Genomic DNA, 24,895 nt, shown 5'->3' with positions numbered 1-24,895 from the left:
AAAAAAAAAATAAAAAAAAAACCACAAAAATTTTTCCCAAAAAATCCCGTCCCTGTAAAGGTTTTGTGATTTCTTCCCCACATGTCCAGCCCACTAAGAATCCAATAAACACAAACAGAAAGCCATACACACTTGGACATTGTCGGGTCCAGGTGGGGTTTTCGAGGTCACGGCCTGTAATCTGCGGACATAGGGGGCTCCTAGCCCACCCCCTTTCTTGGGCTCTGAACAAAAAAATCACGTGATACGAATGGTCCGTAAAGTGATTCTTCCTTATCCAGAAGGTTTCCAGTTAAAACTCATACGATTTAAAAACCTGTAACTTGAGATTATACTACAATTTCTAGACACAATGTTCTCCACATTCAAACACATCTTTCTCTCATAGTTTGCAACTTTGGAACATATATAAGGTTCTAATACAAATTTCATAAGCAATATAACAGAAAAGATGTCATACTCGTCTAGCAAGGTTAATCCAAAAACGAGCAGTACTGCGCTGCATCCAGCATGGATCGACACTAGCACTCTACTATCATAAAATCTCTCAACTACACATTGTATGTCGTAGATCCGCAAAGGTTGAATATTCCGAAAGCAGGGAGGCATGACTGGTCCTTGACACTAATGATCAAGTGGCTTTGTATGATTTTGTTCACTGTCTTGAAGAACTTCGTCTTTTCCAACAGTCAACATCTGCTTGCTTGCCATTTGCAGGTTTGCATCAGTAGGCAGTCATCGAACTGCTGTCCTCCATATTCATCGTAAAGTGGGTGCCAAGAACACAGGATGACTTTGGGCGATGGACTGGCATTCCAGAGATTGGTATCGCACAGTATCCTCTGGCTAGGGTCTGAAAAAAGCACGTCTAATGCCCTGGCTGTCTCTCTGGATGCTACTGGAAGAATCAAGTATGATGCCATAGGCAAGCAGGGACATGGGAAAGATAAGGTAGACGATCATTTGACTTGAAGTGTAATGTTACATATTAATTTGTATGGTTTTTCTTTCTTTCAACGCATTTTCACTGCTCTTTTTATCCTCTGTTGTAGTATTTGTTTTTAGCATTGGTTAAGGACAAATCTTTTGGATTCAAGTAGACTTTTGAGAAGTCATACATTGTAGTTTTTTAATGAATAATTAGGGATTGGTACTGTAACAAGAAAGTATTCTGGTGTATATTTCTTTTTTATATTGTACAGATCTCTGTGTGTGTTTGTGAATGTTCAATACTTGAATGTTGGCTGCTGTCAAAGGTGATACATTCGCGTCCTCAGATTTGCTCCCAAAACCCATCGAGGATGATGACCCCGAGCTTCAGAAACCTGATGAACAGGTTATGGAAAACACAGAGAAGACTCGCATGGCACTTCTGAAAAACTTGTGTCTGGAAAAATTTCTGGCAAGCAATGCCTGTGAGGCATGCAGAGAAACAGGCACCAGCTCAATACATTAGGTAAATATTTAGCTTCTGGCTTATGAGTGTATTTGATTTATATTGTGAACTGTTATTACCGTATGTCATGCTTAGGTTTGTCACTTATATCGTTAATTTTTAACAGATCACTTTGCATGCTACTTGTTTCTTAATCTACTGATGTGTGTCTTTTAGGTATACTCCTTCACAGCAGGGAGTGGCTTTCAAACTCGGGAGCAAAACAGAGAATTATCCCGCATGGTTGATGTCCAGAGAGACCCCAGAACAAGCTAAGCCCTCAAAAATTTAAGTAAGTACATTTAACCTTCACCGTGTATTAATGTATTGATGGATGCTTGCTATTGGGCACCACCCTTGACAACAAGCTAACCTTTACTCAAAATATCTGTTAACTTGTATTTTGCAGGCTTTTTGTTACCATTTCAGAATCTGCTCTGACATGATCTATGGTCTGTTAGTTAAAAGATCTAAGCATCAGGAGTAAGAATGTCTTGGAGTGTGGAATAAATATATGTCGTAAAGTAGTAGAAATGACAAAGGAGTATTTCGTATAAAAAAAAAGGTGATAGAGAAGACCTGGAAGAGTAAGAGCCATGTATTTTTTAGCTAAATATTAGGAGCATTTGCCAGCTAGGCAACAATTCTGTACTTGTACGCTAAAAAAATGTCAGATCACAAAACACTTTTTTTACCCAGGTGTATAATTCAGGTTGAAGGGACTGCAATTCAAATTGGTGTGTGAAGGAAACATGTAGGAGTGGAATGTGAGCTTAATAATCATTTATACCTTGGAACATTTTGTATATTGCCTCTGTCTTTTCCCGCGAAGAGTTATTTGAGAAATGTCTTTCTAAAAAAAAATAGTATTATAGAAGATAAGTTATTGTCATAGTAATAAAAGCAGCAAAATTCAATGTGGTTTCCATTACACATTACAATAGCACTTTCACTGATAAGTTGATTCAACAGCTGTAAACCTGCACTCTCTGGGCTTAATGACAATCTTTCTTGACATAATTATTAATACTTAAGAAAATTTGAAATACATTTATTCAAACAAGTATTTTCCTTGTCCTTATCAGAGTAAACAAGAAAATACCAACGAGGACCACCATCACCTCCTGCCCCAGTCTTGCACTCACCTAACAGAAAGGTACTTATAAAGTCATTGGTATGGTCCAAAAGATCCTATTATCTTGTAATTAATATATAGAAACATAATTATTTCTTGTCTTGATGCTTGAGCAATATTGTCTTAATAGTGATTTTGTTATATGTCAATCTTTTTGTGGTGTTAAAGCATTTCTGTGCTGTATATACAAGCTTGCTTTTATTTGCAGGTGACAGTGAAAAGAGCAGCAAGAGTGGAAGATTCCACCATGCATTTCAAATTGAAAGAACAACAGAGTGAGTTCTTTCTTGTGATTGGGCAAACATTTGAAGGAAATATTGTTTGGCAGTTGTCAATCTCGGTTAATAAAGGAAGGGGCATACTGGTGTACTTAAGCACAGCTTGAGATGATGTGAAAAGGGGGATTGTGGACATCAAGGATTGAGAAATGTTTTTCTTTCTTATGGTTGCTAAAAAGTGTATCTGTGCTTTGCAGGGTTACACCATTCCCTTGGACAAGCGGTTGGCTGCCGATGGCCGGGGACTTCAAAATGTACACATCAATGAAAACTTTGCTAAGCTGGCAGAAGCCTCTACATAGCGGATAGAAAGGTATGCAATATAAGAACAAAATATAGGGGTTAAAGGGGAAGTGTTGCTGTAATTAAAAGATCCTAATTTTTGAATTCATTAGCCATTTGCTTGACAGGAAGTACTCATATAGTCATTGGAATGATACAATTTGATCATCTTGTCTGCTTCAGGCACGTGAAGCTGTTTGAGATTCGTGCTCAATATTGAGAAAAAAATGGCGCAGAAGGAGAAAGAGAAGAGCGGAGGAGGGCTTGAGGCTGCTAGCTCAGAAAGCAAGGGATGAACGTGCTGGCATCCGCCGAGCTGAAGGTTGTGCTTTTGAAGTGTTGCACTGACTTTTTAAATGATACCCCAAGTTTTAGATTGTATTGCATCATTTTGTTTCCTTTATAATGTTTTGCTGACCATGTAATAGAAAAGAGCTTGAAAGTTATATCTTAATTTTGGGGGGTGGGTGGGGATGTGATGACCATACAGATAATTTTGGCACTGATTTTTTATTTTTTTTTTTTTTTAATTAAAGGCCAGAGGATTACATTCATAGTTACAATTTAGTATTACATTTGCAAAACGTTTAACAGAGCGAGATGAAGAAGCAGCTGAGAGGGATGAATTGCGGCGTGAACGTGCTAAGGATAGACAACATCAGCGCAACCTTGCCAGAGCTGCTCCAGACAAGAGGTAGAATGCACGATTAGTGGGATTTATTTCTTTTCATGATGCTCCATTGTAATGTCTGTCTGACAAAATTTGTGACGCTCAGACTAGCAAGACTGTTGACAGTACACTTTGAACAACCTCAGCTTTGTTCATTTCAGAACCAAGGTGATGAAAGCCCGAGACAGGGACATCAGTGAAAAAATTGCGTTGGGTTTGCCCAACGCTGGTGCTTCTTCTCAGGAAACACAGTTTGACCAGCGACTCTTCAACCAGACCAAGGTAACTAATAATTTTCCACAGAGATTGTGCACGTATAAGTGTTCGTAAATGTTAGTGTTCTTTAAATGAAAATAATAACATACCAAAATAATGTTCACCATTTTGTGGATTATTTCATTGTTAATGCTATAAATTGTTGAAAAGTATTCTTGACATCTTTGTCTCTTGTGTTATGAGAACTTTTTGGATTCTGTTTGTGCAGGGTATGGACAGTGGTTGGAGATGATGAAGCTTATAATGTTTATGACAAACCTTGGCGGGAAGAGAATTCTGTGGCAAACAACATATATCGACCATCCAAAAAGTTGGACAATGACCTGTATAGTGACGACTTAGACACTTTGATGAAAACTAAAAGGTATGTTTGGAAACACTTCACATTTCAACCTATTATATCCGTGTTGCTGCTGTGTTTAATATTTTTACTGAAAAGTGGCAAAGAAGCTCCAGAAAGTCTTTTTTTTTTTTATTTTTCTCCTACTGTATGCTCTAATTATTATTTCTCATTTCACGCTTAGAACAGTTTCATTTAATGCTAATCCCTAGCATTATTTCGGCTAAAAATTTTATTTTGGTTAATCACTTAACCACAGGCTTTACCCCTGTGTGGAATTTTATGTAAAAATAGACAGATTTGTTCTCAGATGCAGTGGAATTGTAAGTACCAATAAAGGTTAAAGGGATTCTAAAGACAAAATAGAACTGCTTAGAATTGCGTAAAGAGTAGGATCAGTTTGAATCTCGTCTATATGTGTGTTCATGTGGAAAATATTGAAGGTTTTTAGTAGAATGCTGTGTTTAATAAGAGAAATGACACGGGACTTTTTTTTTTTGCTTCGACGAAATCTCTTTCTCCGTCACGTGACCGTATGACGTGTGGTTTCTATAGTGAGAACCATGCCTCGAGAATGTGCTGCACCCGATTGCCATGAAAAGATGGGGAAAAGAGTCAAAAGTTTCTTTTCATCACTTTCCTAAAGACAAGGCAATACAAAAAGAGTGGGTCATACCAATAGAAAGACTCGTTCCCAGTACGAAAAAGCTTTGGGAGCCCAATGAGTGGGACGTATTATGCTCCAAGCCATCTTGATTGTATATTAGTTTGGATATCACTAATCCAACGCAAAATCTTCCAAATGACCGCAGACGCTTCATGTCAGAGACTGACGTCATAAGGAGACAAGTCTTCCATCTCGGGGAAAATATTGCGATTACTCGGGGGAAGGACACAAGGGTCAATTTCTCTGGATTTTTGTGATTTTTATAAACTTCGGCAACCGAAATAGTGTTAATAAGTGGTAATTAAGTGAGAAATGAATCCTTTATTTCTCCTGTATCGCTCTCGTGCTGTGTAATTGTAACTAAATATATTTTTAAAACGTTTGACCGTCGCCACAGTCTTATCACAAGCCTTGAGCATCCCTTTAACCATTTTGACATAAAATTCTGAGCTAAAGTAGTGCTTCTGTACTCTTTTAGATACAAACATGCTTTCATCTGCAGGTTTGTGCCTGACAAAGAATTTGAAGGAACAGACCGCAAGAGACGGCGAGATGGTCCCGTTGAGTTCCTTCGGGATATTGAGGAGGACGTTTTTGGATTGAATAAGTTCTTCAAGGACGCTAAAGAAGGTCAAAAGCGTCCAGCAGAGGAGTCTGGGCGTTCTGGGAGAGAGTATGACGGGAAGAGCAGTAAAAAGAGACGGGAGTGAGATCTTGGGAAAGACAGTTCTTTCAGCATGAAGTTTTCGTCTTATAAGCCAGGCTGGGACATAAATGTGCTGCATGGGCAAGAAATATTCAGGGGCAAAATGGGGTGTTGTGCTATAAGCGGTCATCAGATTCATCCAGCATGTTTATGTTGAAGCTGTTTGGACTTGTTTCCATCTTGTTTTTAATACATTTTGAGGATATCATGATTTCACAGATTCAGTTTTTTCTGGTCATGCATTGACAAAATGGAAGGTTTGGCAGTCCAACTCCGTGTGCATACCTCTGTGTTTGGTGCATGATTAAAGTACAGTAACTTACTACTGATGTAATATCAGACTGCTCATTAAAATCAGTGTTGTCAATCTTGTGGCATTTGTGTATGACAAATGGCGAGATGACCAATAAATCAGAGTGCATTTATTCTAGAACACTGCCTAGTGAGATTCCTGTAAAATTTTGCTTGAGGGTCCATAATTTGAGAGCAATTGCAGAGAAGCATCACTTCAAAAATGATTAGCATTCTTTGCATTAGGGTGAAACAAGTTACCTAGACCTGAGGCATAAACAGCTTGTGCTGATACCTGAATGCAGAAACCGAAAACTGCAAAGAAAACTCCTGAACAAGGTAGAGCGTTTTATTTACCAAGTGACATTAAAAAAATCCAGTGTATGCATTGTACAATTTCACCCCAAAAATAGCTGATCAAATTCAACACAATTTCAATTGTGCTTCAATTTAAATTGAAAGGAAAAGGTACAACTAAGTCTCTTATGCTTGCTTTCTTTCATTAGCATCTACAGTATGCATGCTCTCTTTCATACAGTAATTTTGGTCCTCTCAAGAATCCTAGCTTACAACCATCACAGATTCAAGCAGATGTCAAACCAAAAATGATGTTGAAGAAAACGCTATACAATTCCTTACAATTATGCAAAATTAAGGAATTAAACTATACAGGCCACCCAGCAGTAGGGTGCTATGATGCTATCAAAGCTCAAGAAATTGTAATCGGCACAAGGTTAGGCTATGGAACCAATGACCAGATCTTATGTACATCCATCATGGGTCGTAGAACTTGAAAGGCAGGTGGAGGTTCAGATGTCGTCTTGCAAATCCTTCATTGCTCTTATTTCCTTTGTTGCCTTTATCATCTGCTCTTTTAGAAGCTGTACAAAAATTAAATACTTCAAATCAAATATAAGTTGTGTTTAAATAATTCTTAAAAATGACACCTACGCTACGGTACCTCAACTTTTAAAATAGGTTCAGAACGCCCAGAAATAATTGATAACAGCATATATGTTCACCATTTGGGTGTGCACATAATAAAAAAAGAACCTTGTTTCAGCATCAAAGCATCTTTTCCTGCCCTCAACGAGTCATACCTTCACCTTTTCAATGTAGGCTGAAAATATCAAGAAAGAAGAATGTTTATTTATATAGTGCTTTTCCCCACCATTAAAGGCGGGTTAAAAGCACTTTTTCTCTTTTATGCTAAAAACGAAAAACAAACATCATAATAATGGATGCTGGTCTCGTAATCACTGAAAAATAGTCCAATTCCAACAATAAGATCATCAGGTTAGTTTTACAATCACCGAGAAATAGCCAGATTGTGTTCAAGAATTTCCAGACTGAAATACTGGAGGCAACCATCCGCATGTTTGGATAGTCATAGTTCACAAGCGCTGGCCTAGGACGAGTGTGGAGTTGTGGAGGCCAGTGAGAGACACCTGTCCGGTGTCCGATATTAAAACATGGCTAGCCTTCACTCTCCTATGTATGACACCTTTGCTATGCAAGTATTCCACAGCACGAAGTACACCATGCAAAATACACATGACTGCTAGCTCTGGCAGATCGCTGTGAAGTAGGCATGCAGCAGGTGATGGCAAGAACCTTAGTTCATAACAGGCATGACTTCACAGTAATGTGGGAGAACAGTCTCATGTTGTAGCTGCTTTGTTAATACAACTTTCTGTATTAAGTATACCTGTCTGGCAACCTATTAAGAGTTCACAGAGGAAGAAATTTGCTGCTATGAAAAGTAATGCAATGATAGCAAACTTTTCAATTAGAAAGATTGACAGGCCTAAAGCAATAATAAAAGATTAAAAAAAAATTTTACCATGGACTTGTGGATTGCTGTCTGTCTGCCAAGACCAACGCTTAGCCTCTTGCGAAGTTCTTTGCTGTTAGTCTTGGCGAGTCTAAACAAAGAATGTGACTAAACCGGATTCTTTGTCGTCTAATGCCTCATTTTAGGAGTTAACTGGGAAAAAATCGTCTGCCAGCAGTCCAGTAATACAAGTTTTAACCAACTACTTTGCTGCTTCAGTTGTCTTTGGTGAAAAGTACAGTATTAATACAGGGAAAATTGTGAGCTATAGGTTAAAATAAGTTGCAATATTCTATTTATCTGAGCATGGTTTATGGTTCTGCCCCCGACTCCTAACTCAATCTTGCAACCACACCGACTCTTTAACCCCATCTTCTGCAAAAATAAAAATACATCTCAGCTCTGTGGACACTGACCATGTGTACTTCAGTAGAAAATCATATCCTAACAGTTAAGAACATGACTCAGGTACTGAGGATTAACAATGGGGATGTTGCATCTCTTTGCTATGATACACTTGGCTGAAACATTATTATGGCACAGTTAAAAAAAACTGAAGTTATACATGTCATTTTTAAGACTCATGGCATACTCAGCGAATCTCAATACTTCGCACAAATCTATATATATAACTTCAGCAAGCCTCGCATCTAGATTTTCCGGGAATGGATCAGTTAGTAAGCAAAATAAAAAGTCACATATAATCATGAACACAGGCACAAGCAAGTGCATATATAAATGTGTACATATACCCCCACGTAATTAAAATAAACCTCTAAGTCTATGCACCCAAAATGAATAAATGTGTAACAAAAATCTGATTTGTTTTTTGAGATTTTTTTGTGCTAAATTCCCGTTGCGGCAGGACTGTATAATTCTCACCTCCATTATACACATAAATGTTGCCTAAAATACACAGGTTCTAGTTTTATAAACAAAAATGCAGATGTGAGCACTCCTTTGACATTCTGGTTCATCAGATCATCCTTCACATACAACTCTCATTAATCAGCCTGTAAACACATTTCGTCAAATCTCAGTCATCCTTAATATTTATCTCTGGAAATAATAAGCACACTGAGCCCTGCATGTAACTGCTGTCATCATGTTACCTTTAGTCACACTATGTTAATGCAACAGCAGTCAGAACACTGCAGTAAACTCCATGTCCATCACTTAAACATCAATAACAGTATATGCAAAGCAAAAACACATCAGAATATTAGAAAACATCAGTACCTTCAACTCTGATCCTTGTCTTTGATTAGCAAGGATGTAAAAGCAGTCACCCTAAGCACATGGACTAAAAACTATGTCATCAACCAACACTTTGGGGTTTAAGATAACTGCTACTGACAATTTCCTAATCATGAGGCAATGAGGCAGCTACATTTCCTAGGGAATGTGTACCATGATGAAGAATCTACCATCATAAGATAAGCATATCCAAATATCCACAAAAAAAATTTGCATGTTATAAGGAAACCATTTAAAAACATTTGGGGTTAAACTCAAGAATACCTCAGAGCAGGGACTAGGAGCCCAGTACTTGGCCAGGCTACAATTTACATGACACCACTTAAGTCAGAGCAAGTGGTCCCTAAGAGGAAAGAGGACAACTGATCGGTCTGAGGGATGAAGCCCTTTGGAAGTACGTACTACAGTGCATTCAAAGGCAAGATAGATGTTCTAAGATTAGCAAGAGAAAAAGTATATATACTTTATGAACAAGTGCTTTTAAGCTGTGCAAAACCTTCTGTGGTGGTTTAAGGGATTTAATTATTGTTAATCATTATTAAGTACCACCTGTAAGATCACCCTATTATCAGAAGAGTGAATCAGATAGCCACATTTAGAAAGTAGAGCAATGACTAACTGCCCTTATGTTATCCTTTGATCATTGTTGTATTCTGTTATGTGGAGGTATGGATGCAAGTACAGCCAATGTGATGATATTAATTAGAGAATAGATTATGTGAATAAAACACCCACTAGAAGAAACCTGGTGGATGAGATGTGCCATGGTAGACACTCAGAGGATGTAGAGCAATGCTTTTGGTAGACTGTTACTAGACCTCTAGCAGATCAAAGAAACAGTAGTAGACTATTGGATTGCTTCACTAGATTTTACCCACAGGATTATAGATTTGACCATTAGTGATAGAGCAGAATCCTCACACAAGCATGTAGAATTTAGAATTTGGTAAGACAAGCAACAAATTGAATTAAAGAAATGAGATGGTGTAAAGAAATATGAATCCTTTACACTCACTTTAAGTAAGGCTACTAAAATAGTGTCAAGTGATATTGAAACAACCATATTTAATGAGGGCATGAAAAAGGCTGTCGAGTGTTTAATAAAGAACGTAATTAGTTACACCACAAGAGGGTATGTCACTCTACGTACATGGTTTGATAAAGAATGTAAAAACAAGACAAGACTAATAAGAAAGTGTTTAAGAAAGTTTAGAAAGAAGAAAGCACAGGAAGACAGAATAGCTTACAGCAGAGAAAGAAAAGCTTATAGAAAACTGCAAACAGTAAAGGAACAAACTAACAACCAATTAAAAATTAAGTCTTTTGAACAACAAACCAAAGGACTTTTGGGAGGAAATTATGAGATACCAAAGAAAACAGTGTGTAGTGGGGTAAATAAGTGAAGAGGATTGGGTAAAGCACTTCCAAACCATACTAACGTAATCAAATAATTGATGAAACACAAACAGGTTTTCGCAGGAACTACTCAACAGTAGACCATATTTTCACATTATATGCAACAATTAAAAAGTAAAAAAACAATTATCCCAAAACATGAAGCAATATGTAGCATTTAAACATTTCCAGAAAGCTTCTAATAATGTGCAATGAGTAATATTACTTCAGGAACTAGCAAAATGGGTAAAAAGGGTAAACTGTTGAGGATAATAAAAAGCATGTGCAAAGATGTCCAGGCATGTGTCAGAGATGGCACTCAGACAATGTTGCATTTCTTTAAATGCTTGTTAGGTCTGAAGCAGGGCTGTGTGCTCAGCTTAACACTCTTTCACTTCTTATTAACTCATTAGATCAAGACATATCAAAAGGTAGACATGAGTCCCACTAACACCACACCAAATGGAACTTTTCCTCTTATTTTTTGCTGATGACTTGACATTAATATCAACTGTTATTGGACTACAAAACCAGCTTAGAGTTTTGCATCAATCAGCCCAGAAAATCTGTTTGAAAGCTAACCTAGATAAAACAAAAATTGTTGTCTTTCGAAAAGGTAGTAACTTGGCAATGATGAGTCTAGGGGGAGGAAACCCTAGAAGTGGTAAATATAAATATCTTGGACTTGGATTCTCTACAAAATTAAGTATTAATAGTGAACAATAGAGTGATTAAAGCAAAAAAAGGGCACAACTGAAGTGCTGACAACAGTGGGCAAGCTAAAATACAACTCTGCTACAATGTTTTTCAAAATCTTTGATATACAAATTGTACACCTGTTATTGAATGCTTCTGAAATTTGAGGGTTAAACCAAATAGTGGCTGTAAAGAAAATCCACCTGTTATCTTGTAAAAGATTGTTGAGGGTTTTAATTAAGTCATGCTATTATTTTAATGTTTAGTGATGGACCATGGTTGTATAGTACCTCCTATACATACCTTTTATTTTTCTTGCAGCCAGTGTTGATACGACTTGATCTGATTTGCATTCCCATCATCCTTGTATTAGAAACACAAGTTCTGATTACAAGCTCATTAATAACTATCTTATCCCTTTTTTGCCCCTCAGTCTCAAATGCTTTTATAGAAGGATGCCCTTTCGATCATAGCCAGTTACATTTCTCAACAGGTATTGCTTTATTGTATAATAATATAGTGGTATATTTTACAGAATTGTAGTTGCATTAATTTATAATCAGGATGTTTGTTATTGTTTTTGCTTACCTCCCCCCTTGAAATGGACCTAGGCCTAATACAAAAGTTCCAATTCTCACTATGAACATGTGTTCAAAGTAGCTTGCCATTGTCCCCTCTACCAAGTTATGACAGAGGATGAACTCCATGTGCTATATATATGCCCTGCCTAAATTTGAGAGATAAATATTGTAAGATATTGAAGGACCTCTTGCTCTCAAGCACTTATGTAGTATCAATGAGTTGGTAAGACAATTTGGAATTTTTATATTATTGATATTGGAAAAATGTTGTTTGATGATGATTTGTTAATGTAGAGTTGGTCTTTGTAGCCAACACTGTTTTCTCCACAATCGAGAGAAATCAGCCATGGATTTTACCTGTTGTTTCCATTATATTTACTGTTTGTATGCCACCAGCCATGTATAAACTAGGTTATTTCTTTTTTGGGGATCAAACTGTAGCTGTTTATGTACACTTGGGAGCAATAATAGCTAGCTTTAATACTCAAAACAATGCTCATTGCTTAAAAGACAAGATGTCTGACCTTTGTATGCTGTCCAAATTATCTCCTTTCACCCAAAGATATACTTCAGTCTAGTTATTTCTCTTTGTGAGATAACAAAATGCATATGTTACACATGACCATTGTTTACCTCCCTTCAGTGGTGGGCACAAGCCTTTACTGAATAAAGAAGCGTGAAGGCTATATCTTTCCTGTATATTCAGTTCTCCTAAAATCAGTATTTTTCCAGCACCTTCAGTTTTAAGAAGGAAAAAAAAAGGAACAAGATATTTTTCAGCAAGAATAAACAGGCCAAGAAAAATACCTGTGTGCTCTAGATCTGCCTTTTTTTTTGATTTCCTTCCATTTTGAGTTAGAAATACTTCAATGCTAGATCTTAGTTGTGCAAAAACTACGATCCACACTCTGTGGAGTCTGTGCGATAAAGTTTAGCCGCAGTACCTTGGTGAACACCATTTGTGGGAATGCGATCAACAACAATGCTGTGGTCCAGCAGCAAATTAGCCTGAGTGGCTTTATCGGCCATCACAATGTCCTGATGGCAACTGACACACAGATATGATCGTTGTGGATTCCGTTTTGATGGTCCCTGCGTAAGAACCTTGGCAATGATCGCCATTGGCACAGTCTCCTTGTCCTCTCCTGGACTGTTTCCATTGGCCAAATTTGCACTGCCAGGGTGACGAGAGTCCAGTGAGAAGACCATTGCTGTAGGTGGGAAAGTTGGCATTGGAACACGCAGCAGGCGCTCTTCTTCACTCTTCTGAGACTGCTGCTGCTGCTCTCTTGTCATATGCTTGCGTACTCGCTCTTGCAATTCTATGGGTAGCTGAGAAAAGAGTAAGAAGCTGAAGGATTCTAATCCAGACAGGCTAACAGGTTAACACATAAAAAGATAAACAAAAAAGCTTGCTTTTCCTAAGTTTCTGTTATTACCCAAGTAAACATGAGTGTTATATAAGAAGACTAGTGTAAAATATTTTTCTGGCATTGGTTTTAAACAAGATGAACTTACTTATTACTCCCACCTCCCCTCCACTCCTCACACACACAAATATTAGTTTTATATAATGCATATTTAAAGTATGCACAGACACTAGTTTAATATATTTTTAACAGCTTAGAGCCAAGAAGTGTAACAAATCTTACAGAATGTGCATAAAACAGTAAAGAAATTTAAGAGACATGTGCCACTAATTTTTAGCAAATCATTAAAAAAACAAAACAAAACAAACAAATCCAAACTATAATTTATACACAAGACTAAAGGTACAAACTACAGAAGCTGTGAAGGTTCACAATGATAAAACTGCACTCCAATGACATACCACATGAAGACGCTGTCCCACAAAATTGGATGGCTTACACTGAAGCAGCTGAACAGCTACATTACAGTCACTTCGGTATTTGTCCTTTAGACACATGATAAAACTTTTAAATGAATTTTCTAAATCATCTTAAATATTAATATGATTGTATGTAAATAAAATGTAGCTCTTTTGTTGAAATAAAATCCAGAAGATTGAAAACAGAACATTTATCACTAAGGATTCTTTAAAGATAACAAAACCTTTTTCTTTGTTTTTGAAATTATACAGTTACCCACATTTCAACTTTTGCTTTTTCATATCTGCCAATATACAAACGCACCAAAGCATACCCTCCCGGAGTGAACAGCTTTTAATTGTAGCGCATTCTATGTATCAACTCACATTTTCTTCTTCAAGCTCATTTATGTACACCCTGGCATCCAGCACCCGGGTTGTCATGGTGGACAACTCTTGCTGCAAGTTGGTCTTTTCTGACTCAAACTGATTAACCTGGTGAAACACCGACATTTGTGTACACTACCATGCATCTAAAATTTCACATTCTTTTGCAATAACTTGTTGAAAAGGATAATTATTAACACAAAAGTGGCATGTTTACTTACATTATACACTTTTTAAGCATCAAATGAGATGGGTGCTGGGTGAAAGAGATGGCCAAAGAATCTGGCTCAAACAAGATGCATCCACTTAAGACTATCAATGCACAACCACATAAAATATATGCCTGGATTAAAAAAAATTGCTTTCTAATCAAAACCATGGCATTATGCTTATAAAGAAAGCCAAGAACATTTCACATTTTATTTCCTGTAACCTGCGAGGGGAAAAAAAAATGCTGCAGTTATATACAAACATACTGTCATGAACCAGTCTGGTTCAAGGCCAGAAAAACAGGGCCAAAGCTAGTAATAAAATATTAAAGAGGGGCAGTGGTCACCCTGGGGCTATACCAGGCTTTGAGTTGGACAAAAGGGGTACGAATGTTTATCTCCTCTGGCATTAACTAAGCTTGGGAATTGTGACCACTTACGTAAGAGGGGCCACCATCGTCGCTTCAGGGGTACAACCGTAAATTGGAAGACCGGTATACTTAGCCTGGAGAACAGCATTTGTTTTCGTTACCACCGACTGGACACTGGTGCTGAATGAGGGAGCTATAGACAGGTGTCGCGACAGTCGGAGGTCGGTATGGCCAACAGTGAGAAAGAGGGAGGGGGATAGATAAATAGGCATAGGTATCCTGAGTATAGCGCAGGGCGATGTAGTCCCTTTAGTCAAAGTTCGATAACATCAGAACAAGTTAGATGTAGTTCAAAAAATGATGACGAAGGTAGCCAGCACTGTGTGGTCCTTACCTTTCTCCTTTTGGCTAAACCATTCTTTCTGCTAAAAGGTAAAAGTCAGCCTTCAAGTTAAATATCTTAAAAACATTAATAATAATATTCAAATCATTATTAATAACTGTTTTAAAAAAGCATTGGACTACAAGCATAACCATAACAAATGAGAAATGAACAGATGCCGGGCTGCAGCCAGTGCCTACCAGCTTCAAAAGCTTGTCCTCCAGATTGTTATTGAGTTTCTGCATCTTTTTGTGGCTTTCTATCAGCCGCTCATAGCGCTCCCTCAGTCTGGCCAGCTCATCACGCGTCTTGGCCAGTTCCTGAGCTGTCAGTTGCCGTCCTTCTATCAGCTCCATCTCAACCTGACCAAGGCTGGCCTGACTTCGCTGAAGCTGACTCCGCAAGGCCTCTATCTGCTCATGGAGATCAAGGCTGCAACAAAAGACAAAAATGAGTGAGCTTGTGAGCAAGATAATGCACAGTTCCATCGAAAATGGTGTATAAGACAAAACTTTTAATTTAGTATGCAACTTGAGAGACCAAGTATTGTATTGTATGTTATAAAACGTAACAAATGTAAAATACTGTAATTTTTTTATATGAAAATACTCAAAAATATATTGATAAAGGGAGAGGAAGAAAGTGACCAAAGAAAGTTCTATGAAAATAAATTTTTCAAGTGATCAGATCTGCTTAAACATCTTTATTAATCCTCTTCAGGAAATCACTGCCATATTTCTATTACATCAGACATTACATTCTTGCATATTCGAATATACATGTCTAATGAACCTAATTTTCATGAACACATCAATTTCATATTATACAATGGCATACTAAGAGCTGTGACTGTAGCACCCAACTTCGGTATAATAGGGAAAATGGTCCATGGAAACACAGTTTCTCTCAAAATAAGAAGCAGTTTCTCTTAAATTTGAAAGTAACGTTAAAACAGCTCTCTAGATTATTACAAAGCTGCAACTGATCTTCTCAAGAAATTTGACAAGTCAGGATACTTATCTACAACATCTATTTCATCTTCTTAACAATACTTCACACTGGGTGTGACTTGCAGAACAAAGCATGAACAATTTTGCTTAAAAAGACAAAAGAACCTTTTAATACACTTCATAAAGTGACCAGAATAGCAGCATATCTTATGTGGATGGTTTACAATTAAAGCAAATAACATAAAGAATTCATCTTACACATACAAGCCTTTTAAAAGCACAGAAATTCTGAGGATGAAGCTCTTTCTTGACCACATAAGATTGAGTTAGTCAGAAGTGCAGCTGTATGTTTATGTGTGTGCAGCATGTTGCCTCTGACGACACTAAATACTGAAGACAAAATTAATCAATACTATCTTGCTGCTCAATTCATCCAATAAACCCTGTTACAATCAGTAAATATTCACTTAAATAATTTTGAAAATTGCGAATTACCAGTTAAAATGCAGCTAACACAATTTAACCCCCCAACAAAAATATACGAGGAAGGGGAGGAATAAAAACTGATTTTTATCAACAGCTCCTCTGTATGCCTAACACCCACACACACTAAAATGAGAAGGGTCTCATATTAAGGGCAACAGATGGCTAGCTGGAAAATGTCTGCTGACATAGACAACTTCTGAAATTTGACAAGAGTTAGGCCAGCTTCCAATAAACTCAATAAAATCAAGGGCAACTAACCCACATGTAAGTTTTTTTCCAATTTCTTTTATTATTGGGAGGGGAGGAGGAGGGATTAATGAAAGCAGGAGACAATAGTTTACAGAAATACCATGAACAGTCATTCAGAACACAATATAGCTTTGATGGTGACTAGTAACGACTTGTTTTTTTGTTTTTAAATAAGCTTAAAACAGATTTGTATTTACCTAATTAAGACCACAGCAATACTGTTTTTCTATTCTTTAAAGATTCTGATATTTTCACCAAGTTCTGCAGTCTTGTGGCTAATGCAGTAAAGATGACATGAAATACCAAATTCAAAGTCCTGGCTGTGAAAAAAAAAAATGCAAACTGCCATAGCAGTCTATGCAGATTCATGCACTTTAGGTGGCTATCACACTTAAGTGTCTCATCTTCTGTGTTACCAACAGGAAGTCCAGTGGTGCTATAGTTAAACACCAGTTGCCAATAGGGAAAATTTAGATTCGGTTTCTGGCAGAGTGCTTTGTATCTGCATGTGTTTGTAGGACCAACTGCTCTGCCCTGATACAGCAGTAACTGTACACTTATCATAAATCCTGAAGCAGGTGGCTGTTGGTTTGAGCCTTATTCTGATCAGTAACTGACAGACAATAGGAACTACCTGATTTATTGTGGAGGTTTGGAGTAATTGTTGGAGGAGGGAGGGGGATGAGGAACAGGGAGCAAAAGGTAGATGAAGAAGCAGAGGGATTTCAGAATGATGATTAACAATGTGAAAACCATACCATGCAAACTAAAGCCAAAGATCAATAATTGTTCTTATGGAGCACTAGTTAAAATACTGGTTTAGCAATGTCTGCTGCTATCATATAAGAAAATGTTTAATACAATTTCTAGTAACACTCAATCTTATTAAAGTAACAAATCCAACAAATACCAAGAAAACATCTAGGGCTTTGCTTTTTAGTCTTTCCAGGTGTCACTTTGATAAGCTCCAAAGAACCCTAAATAATCTTACTGGTATAAATCTCTTCTGGCACACAAATGAAAGTTTTACATAGAACTGCAGTGGTTGCCAGTCTGTTACTTGTGTTGGCTAAGACAAGTATAAGAGAGCTGTAAATATACTTCCTTGTTTTGTGGTCTCCCCTTATCTATCTACCTTTTAACAGCTGAAGCCTAGCAACTGTCTAGGTCTCTTTGACCTCCATGCTGACCTGTTTGTACCACAAAATGTATAGGGCAAGCGATTTGGACTTCTTCCCCGTGTTTATTTGTTCTAATGTTGCAGGTATTTATTTCATTATTAGTTCATCAAAATGACACCTGTGAAGACAAAAAAATAAAAATGTAAAAAAAGGTTTATAAAAAGCTTCAGCAAGAACACATATTATATTAAAGACCAAATTCTCTGGATGCTAATAGCAGTGCTTTGTCTAATAAGCGACAGGTTATTCCTGATCACTATATCTTAATTTTGTTATTGTTTTTTTTTTTTATTTACCTTGCCTTTTCTTTTGCATCACTTTAAAAGTGCAAATAACAAACTTCATTGTTCCTTGATATTTCACTTTAGACTTTCAGTATAAAGATAAGTGTGTTATAATCAAGTACTATGTTTTTATTATAACCATCACTATTATTAAGTACAAAACAGGCAGATGTGCATACATACATGACCTGAAAGACCATGTAGGTCTACTTTTAAATTATCTGTCTTAAAACTGCAAGTGTATCTGGAACTTGTATTTGTAAAAGTAGGCAAGAACTAGTAACCAGCTTTGAACAGTTTTTTTTTTTTTGCTGGTGGATATCCAAGCTTTCACAGCTTCTACTGTTTGCTGTGTGGCGGCGCAGACTTGCTAAGAAGCAAGGCTAGATGATAGCATTGTACATCATCAGCATGGTGTGACAAAGAGGCTGGAACTGAGCCTTGAGACACCCTATACTTCAAAGGAACAGAAGAAAATATGGTGCTTTAACAACCACAGATTGGGTGTGGTCTGTCCAGTAGGATTGGAACCAGTTCCAAAACAAGCAACAAGGTGCTGGAAAGGGTGTTGTGGTCAAGTGCAGCAGATGGATCCAGAACTGATCCAGCCATCACACTTCCATTGCACAAATTGCACAAGAGAACTCATAAAACAACATAAAGAAAATCTGCCAAGGAGGTATGAAAGCATAACTGATTTGGTAACTTGGGTCCTGAAAACAGACAAGAGTTGAGGCCAGCCATCTCACTAATGAGACATAATCCCTGATGCAAGCAGACAAGAAATCATTCACCATTTATTGCAATACTGTCTTGGCCAAAATGGTTCAAATAGGCTGTAACTTGAGAAATGGCACAGGAGCTGGAGACGCATAACCTTTTCATGTACTATGTCCAGAAAATGGCAATTAGAAACAAAATGATAATTTCTGAGGTTATTAGAGTTGAAGCCAAGTCGTTTTAGGATGCACTGATTTACAAACAGGTGACTCAGACGTGATAAGCTACTGCATGCTGGAAAGGAAATCTATAATCAGAAACTGTGAAATGTTTATGTAGTTGTCAAAATGTAAGCCTGCGAAAAAAAACAAAAAAAATACACACACAAAAAAACCACACAAATCTATATAAAACATTAAAAATACTCACTTTGACGTCACACCAATACAGCTGTGACAAGCACATCCACATTCCTGAAAAAAATAAAAGAGGGTTTCAAAATATGGCACACAACAGTTACAATAATACAACTGTTATGCTCACTATTATTTTATCATTCCTGTTATAAGCAATTATGCTGTTTACATATGAGTTATACCAATTATATTTTAATCCATCTGCGATATACAAGATTTTACTTTGGCTCTTGTAGATTTGTTATTCAAAGTACAACATGTTTCCAGAAAATAAAACAAAACAGCCCAGTGATAAACAAAATAATCCAAACTCCAACAGCGATATTAAGCCAGTGCTTATATAATCACAAGTGTATTTATATCTTGGATTACTTTTGCATGGTACTGTCAACCTCTAGTGTGTTTTAGATGTCACAGACTGCAAACTTCATACATGCTAGCCTTTCTGTGTTGATATCAGCCAAAGTAACAAGAGGTGAACTATAATTTATTTTTGACAAATAATATGATTGAAAAATATTACACTTGATGACTGCAAAAAACATATTATATATGCATCTAACCAATAGTTTTGATAAAGTCTTAGAGCACTGAATAAATATGAGGTCAAAGCTTGGTGTTCCCCATGCTGTCTACTTGTTTCTGTTGGTCTGGGCTCATTCATTCACTTATTTGTCCCTTGACTGATACCTGTCTCTGGGGGAGAACATGGATAGATACACCAGCTGACAAGGCCCACCAAGTAGTTAGGACAATCATGAGCAGGTCTTTTATGCCCCCCCCTCCTTCATGTTCATAAGCTAGATTTTCCTCTGGTAACCTAGGCATCAGCCTCCAAGATATCTTGAAGGATGGACTTTGACCAAGTGTTGTACTAGGCAAAATGGCCAAACCAGACCAGCTTATGTTGCTTGACTGATGCAGGCCGGGGTCCCTGGTGTCCTGCAAGTGTGGCGAACACGCTTTGTACAAAGTCAATGGTTTTATGTTCCCTGTACAAGATCTCAAGCAGCTTGTTCAGGCAGTTGTTGTCAAATACTTGAATTCTCCAATCAGCAAGCAAAGTCCATGTTTCACATTTATAAAACATAATTGGACTATGAAAGACTTGTACTTTATAGTAAACTTGATGTCATGACTACTCCAGACACTGTCCAGAACAACCCACCCATTGCCGTTGTTACAGTCCTGATGCCAATATCTGTTGTGGAACTGTTATCATTAGAGATGCTGGTTTTCAAGTCCTTAAAGCTGTTCACCTCATTAAGCCATACTCTATTTATATACATCTCTGCTTTGCCGTCACCTATGACCAAGACTTTGCTCATCAGTTCTGGTCTCCATTCAAGCTGTATGCCAGTATGTTGGTAAGGTCTTGCAGTTCTTTGTTGGTGCCTGTTAGCAGATCTGTAAAGTGTAGGTAGCAAGTGACTTAGACAAAAACCTCTTCAATGTCGAATTTTCACATCACTTAGCCAGACTCTGTCAAAAGCCTTCTTAAAGTTGTTAACAGTAACAACACCTCACCGGAGTGGGAGATCAAGATCAAGTTTATCAAGCTTGCTGTAAGGGAGGTTCAGCTGAAAATGTTTCTCTATCAGGTGAAACAGCTGAAGGTCAACTCAATACCTGTCTTGAAGCTGGGTTATTCTTCTGCTAGCAGTTCCTCAGCAGTGGTTCTGATGCAGTTCTGTGTTTCTTTCAGCATGACTTTGCTTGGATGATAGACTAAGCTTAATGTTCTGTAGTTCTGGCACTGTTCACTTTTTCCTTATTTTTGAAAGGGGTATGAGTAATATAATGACGCACACAAGACACCATTGATACACAAAATGAGACCTATCACAACTCATCACAAATAGTGACTGCATCCATTCTCTGCGTTCACAGGGCAGTGAAGGCCTTTGTCGTTTAATTCCAATCCTGCTTGAGCAGCTCAGCCGGGGCATTATCAATGCCAGGTGACGTTTGGTCCCTTCAGACTGTGTATTGCTCTTTGACCTCTTCTCATAGGACTGGTAGGGTCTGCAAATTTGCTGGTTTTAGTCTGGTTGTTTTGAAAGAATTAATATGTCTTCAAATGGAATTTGTACAGGTCTCTACAATCATCAGTCCATCAGTTGAGCACAGCATTGCTTTCTTTAAGATGGTGGCCACTGTTGAGTCTTGCATTGCCTTGTCTTGGTCAAGGTTTTCAGTAGTTGGTAGGCCTTGCTGCTGTCACTTCATGCCATTCCCTCCTCTATGGTCTGGAACTAGGGGTGTATTCCCTGCAAGTGCTAACTGAAGTTGTTTGCTATCTTTACTGATAAAAACAAACTGCTGGAATTTGCATGATGTGAAAAATTGACATTTAGTGTGCTTTCTGAAAATGCAGACACATGAAGTGACAGACACAAAGGATAAAGGTGCCTGGCTTAATACATATTTTTAAAGTTTGTTAATCAACCTCTGTGTGAAAATACACTATAATTCATATGTACTGTCTTAATCTATTAACAGCTATGTAGTAGTAAAACAAAGAATAAACAATGGCATCAAAATACAAGACTTAGGAAGGTGGCAGTTTTTTAAATTAAATTTATGAGAAACTTTAGTTCAGTTACTTTTCTTGCAATGTGTATCCATAGATTATTTGACAGACAATTTTCTGAGCCCAATTATAGTTTTTATATTTTATAACATTACTAACTTTATAACATTAACCATCACTTTTTCCCCCTCTTTTTTTCTATCATTAACAACCATCAAGTTTTTCATTGCACAGAAACATATGTAAGTCACATAAAAAAACTGTTAACCATAGAAATGAATATTTGCCAAGGAAACCCAAAAACAGAAAAGATGATTTGGGGCTGAGTCTGAAAACACAACAGCGCAGGCTGGCAATCTCCTTGTTTAAGGCATTTTGTAATAAACTGGACATGAAAGGTAATATTTTGTTATTGTTAATAAACATCAATCACAAATTTTTATATGCAAGAAAACATCAGTGATAAAGATCACGATAATATTAAAAAATGTATACTGCTGTTCTTTTTTCTGCTACTAACTGATAATACTGCTAATATTTTTATTGGATGGAGTTGGGGGGGGGGGGTGGAATTAGTGTTTTACACCAAGCCTGCAACTAAGGCTTTGGAAGACAGCCAGCCCTGTAAACAGATGCCACATGCAAAAAAAAAAAAAAGACAGCGTGCCAAAGAAAAGAGCCGAATTCATGACAGCTAACCTTCACTGGATTGGTGACAGGCGCTAACCTTTGCCTCACCTGACCGCCCTCTATCAGGAAAATGGGGAATAAAACTATAACCAATTTTTAATGAGGGCATGAAAACTCACAAGTTTTAACTAGGGGTCTGAGAATTCCCAACAGTTTTAACTGGGTGTCTGAAAACCACTTGCATTTTATGGATGGGAAACCCCGAGAATATTAGCAAAAGTTTTCAATATACAAGAATAAACATTCAGCACAAAAATCCATTTATGTAACAAATCAATCTCTTGGTGCATACCTTGCAAACTGCAGAAACTCTTATCATTGTTTCGGAACCTGCGCGTCGATGCCATCCATTATAAAGATGTCCTGCCATAGTATTTGTAGTTTACTGCAATCATTGCAGCTTCTGAAAATATGGAAATTTATAACAACATAAATGTCTGTCTGCAAACAAAAATTCTGCAGTGTTCATCTGCATGGGTTTTCTCTAATAATTGAACAACATAATTTATATAATATTCCTTCTGCTTGAGCTACGTGTTAGAATTAAACATCAACAATGAAAAATAAATCGACGTCAGAACTTGACTTGGCCGACTTACGAAATGTACGGTTGGTTGGAGAACAAGCGAGACACTGCATACAGGCCGAATGTCTTATCGTATTAAATTGCCTGACTGCAGCGATAAAGAAATGCTATCGTCCTTTTAATAATTGTCGTCGATATTATCGTGTTTTCTTCTCCATTTTTTTTTTTCTTGTCAAGCAATTACTTCAGGTGTCCTTATTCTAATCACAAATATCTTTTTCCTTCCGCAGAAAAATACTGACGACTGTCAACAAACTTTTACCAAGGCGGACGCAGCCTTGTGTGCGTTGTCATTAGAGACTGTCCCTGCGGATTATGAACACAGACCATAAAGACAAGAGTATAAACAAAAATAATGTTAACCGTTGTATACCCTTACCGGTAACAAAAAAATTCTATATATCACAACACCGCAGATAAGGGAAACAGAAGCAGTGCAAACACTCTGACACGTGGACGAAAAACGTAACAGACTTAGAAAGGCCTATGCTTATGTTGGCAAGTTTACGTTTTTACGCATGACATTTGCTGTAACTTCCGCTTCGCCTCCACGCATGCGCATACTTGCATTAACTTTCTGTTTCCTATTCCTCAGCAGTGAGAAAGTCACAGTCTTGCTTTTGGAATAGGAAGGGAAAAATCACCAATTAAATTCTGAATAATCCTTCTTCAAAATGGGAATAGCTACAATCACGCAGTCTTTTGTGTTCCTCTTACAATTGTCTCAGCTGCTAATTATTTTTAACTGTGCGGAGAGGGCCGGAGTGTTTTGGTATGGGAAGCAACTTCAGGCGCATTCTTTTGTCCGAATCTAGGATTACTCTCCCTTTACCTGCCAGTATACTAGGCGGATAGTGATTTAATTTTAGGAACATTGTCATATTTACATTATCAACTAGGATGCAAGTTTTATGTATCTCATCTTTTTCTGTGGAAAGTGAGAGAGAAAGAAAAACGGATCTAAGCTGCACTTTACTGATTAGCCCATCACAATTAAAGAGCCTACTATATATATAAGGTTCTCTTCGTATATTGTAAGTGAAACAAGAAGCACACAGGAAGTATTTAATACTAAGGTGAAGAAAACATGATAAAAACCCTAAGAATGTGCTGAAATGAGAGGTAGATTAGAAGAATAAGCAAGAAGTGTTTATCAGATCTTGCATAATATGCATAGCCCCTGCACGAAAATACAGAACATTTGTACCTTGTAGTTTTAGGCAAGACTGTTAAGGTATCCTTAGAGAAATGAGCTTATTCAGTATCTTAGAATTCTCTCTCTTTTTTTTCTCTCTCTCTCTCTCACACACACACACACATTCACACAAGTATACCCACACACTTGTCACCCGATCACAAACCCACATTCCATTTATAGGAGAACAAACATGGAAGTGCACATTAATCGTTCACAAAAAGAAAAAGAAATCCGTACAGTTTTCTGCTTCTTCTTTATATTTGCTATTGCAAGTATTCTTTAGAGAACGCATATGGACTTCATCTGAAGATGTCTGTGAGGGAACTGAACCTGCCAATTAGGGTTAATGGATGTTTGATATGTCATCTAGATGGATGAACCAGGCTCAGATATGTATTTTTTGCTATTACACTTTGCACAGGAGATTCAAGAGCATCAGGTAAGAGACCAAGCGAAGACAGAGGCACATCGAGAGCAACACAAGCACTCATCCGCCCATCCGTCCTCCCACCCATTCAAATACCCTCCTACACAGAGGTCGTGAGACAGACACGCAAGAAGACAATAAATCGGCTCCGACAT

At 37.5% G+C, this 24,895-nt stretch overlaps 1 protein-coding gene and 1 pseudogene across 3 annotated transcripts; one reads left to right on the top strand and one right to left on the bottom strand.

Moving 5' to 3' along the window:
• Nucleotides 1–451: 451 nt before the first annotated feature.
• Nucleotides 452–6,159, top strand: LOC112570354 (annotated as a pseudogene).
• Nucleotides 6,160–6,413: 254 nt separating this feature from the next.
• On the bottom strand, nt 6,414–23,662 carry LOC112570261 (tight junction-associated protein 1-like). 3 transcript variants are annotated; one of them, XM_025248640.1, is made up of 8 exons: nt 23,495–23,662; nt 22,822–22,932; nt 22,539–22,588; nt 19,320–19,363; nt 15,221–15,452; nt 14,059–14,166; nt 13,675–13,758; nt 6,414–13,175 (listed from the first exon to the last, which is right to left on the bottom strand). In XM_025248640.1, exons 2-8 carry the CDS (start codon nt 22,874–22,876, stop codon nt 12,738–12,740), a joined length of 1,011 nt encoding a protein of 336 aa, XP_025104425.1. In that variant the 5' UTR covers nt 22,877–22,932; nt 23,495–23,662; the 3' UTR covers nt 6,414–12,737. The 3 variants fall into 3 exon arrangements, with proteins under 3 accessions (XP_025104425.1, XP_025104426.1, XP_025104427.1); XM_025248641.1 differs by lacking the exon at nt 23,495–23,662 and adding an exon at nt 23,129–23,413; XM_025248642.1 differs by lacking the exon at nt 22,539–22,588.
• Nucleotides 23,663–24,895: the final 1,233 nt, after the last annotated feature.

Source organism: Pomacea canaliculata, linkage group LG8 (assembly GCF_003073045.1).
Source record: "Pomacea canaliculata isolate SZHN2017 linkage group LG8, ASM307304v1, whole genome shotgun sequence".
NCBI classification, from domain to species: domain Eukaryota; kingdom Metazoa; phylum Mollusca; class Gastropoda; order Architaenioglossa; family Ampullariidae; genus Pomacea; species Pomacea canaliculata.
This window is presented reverse-complemented; position numbering and strand designations above follow the sequence as displayed.

Coding starts and splice junctions, on each gene's coding strand:
- LOC112570261 (XM_025248640.1), bottom strand. CDS start 22,876: ATGGCATCGACGCGCAGGTTCCGAAACAATGATAAGAGTTTCTGCAGT. Junction 22,589..22,821: donor GAGTTTCTGCAGTTTGCAAG/GTATGCACCAAG, acceptor TTTTCCTGATAG/AGGGCGGTCAGGTGAGGCAA. Junction 14,167..15,220: donor AGGACAAGCTTTTGAAGCTG/GTAGGCACTGGC, acceptor GTGTTTCACCAG/GTTAATCAGTTTGAGTCAGA.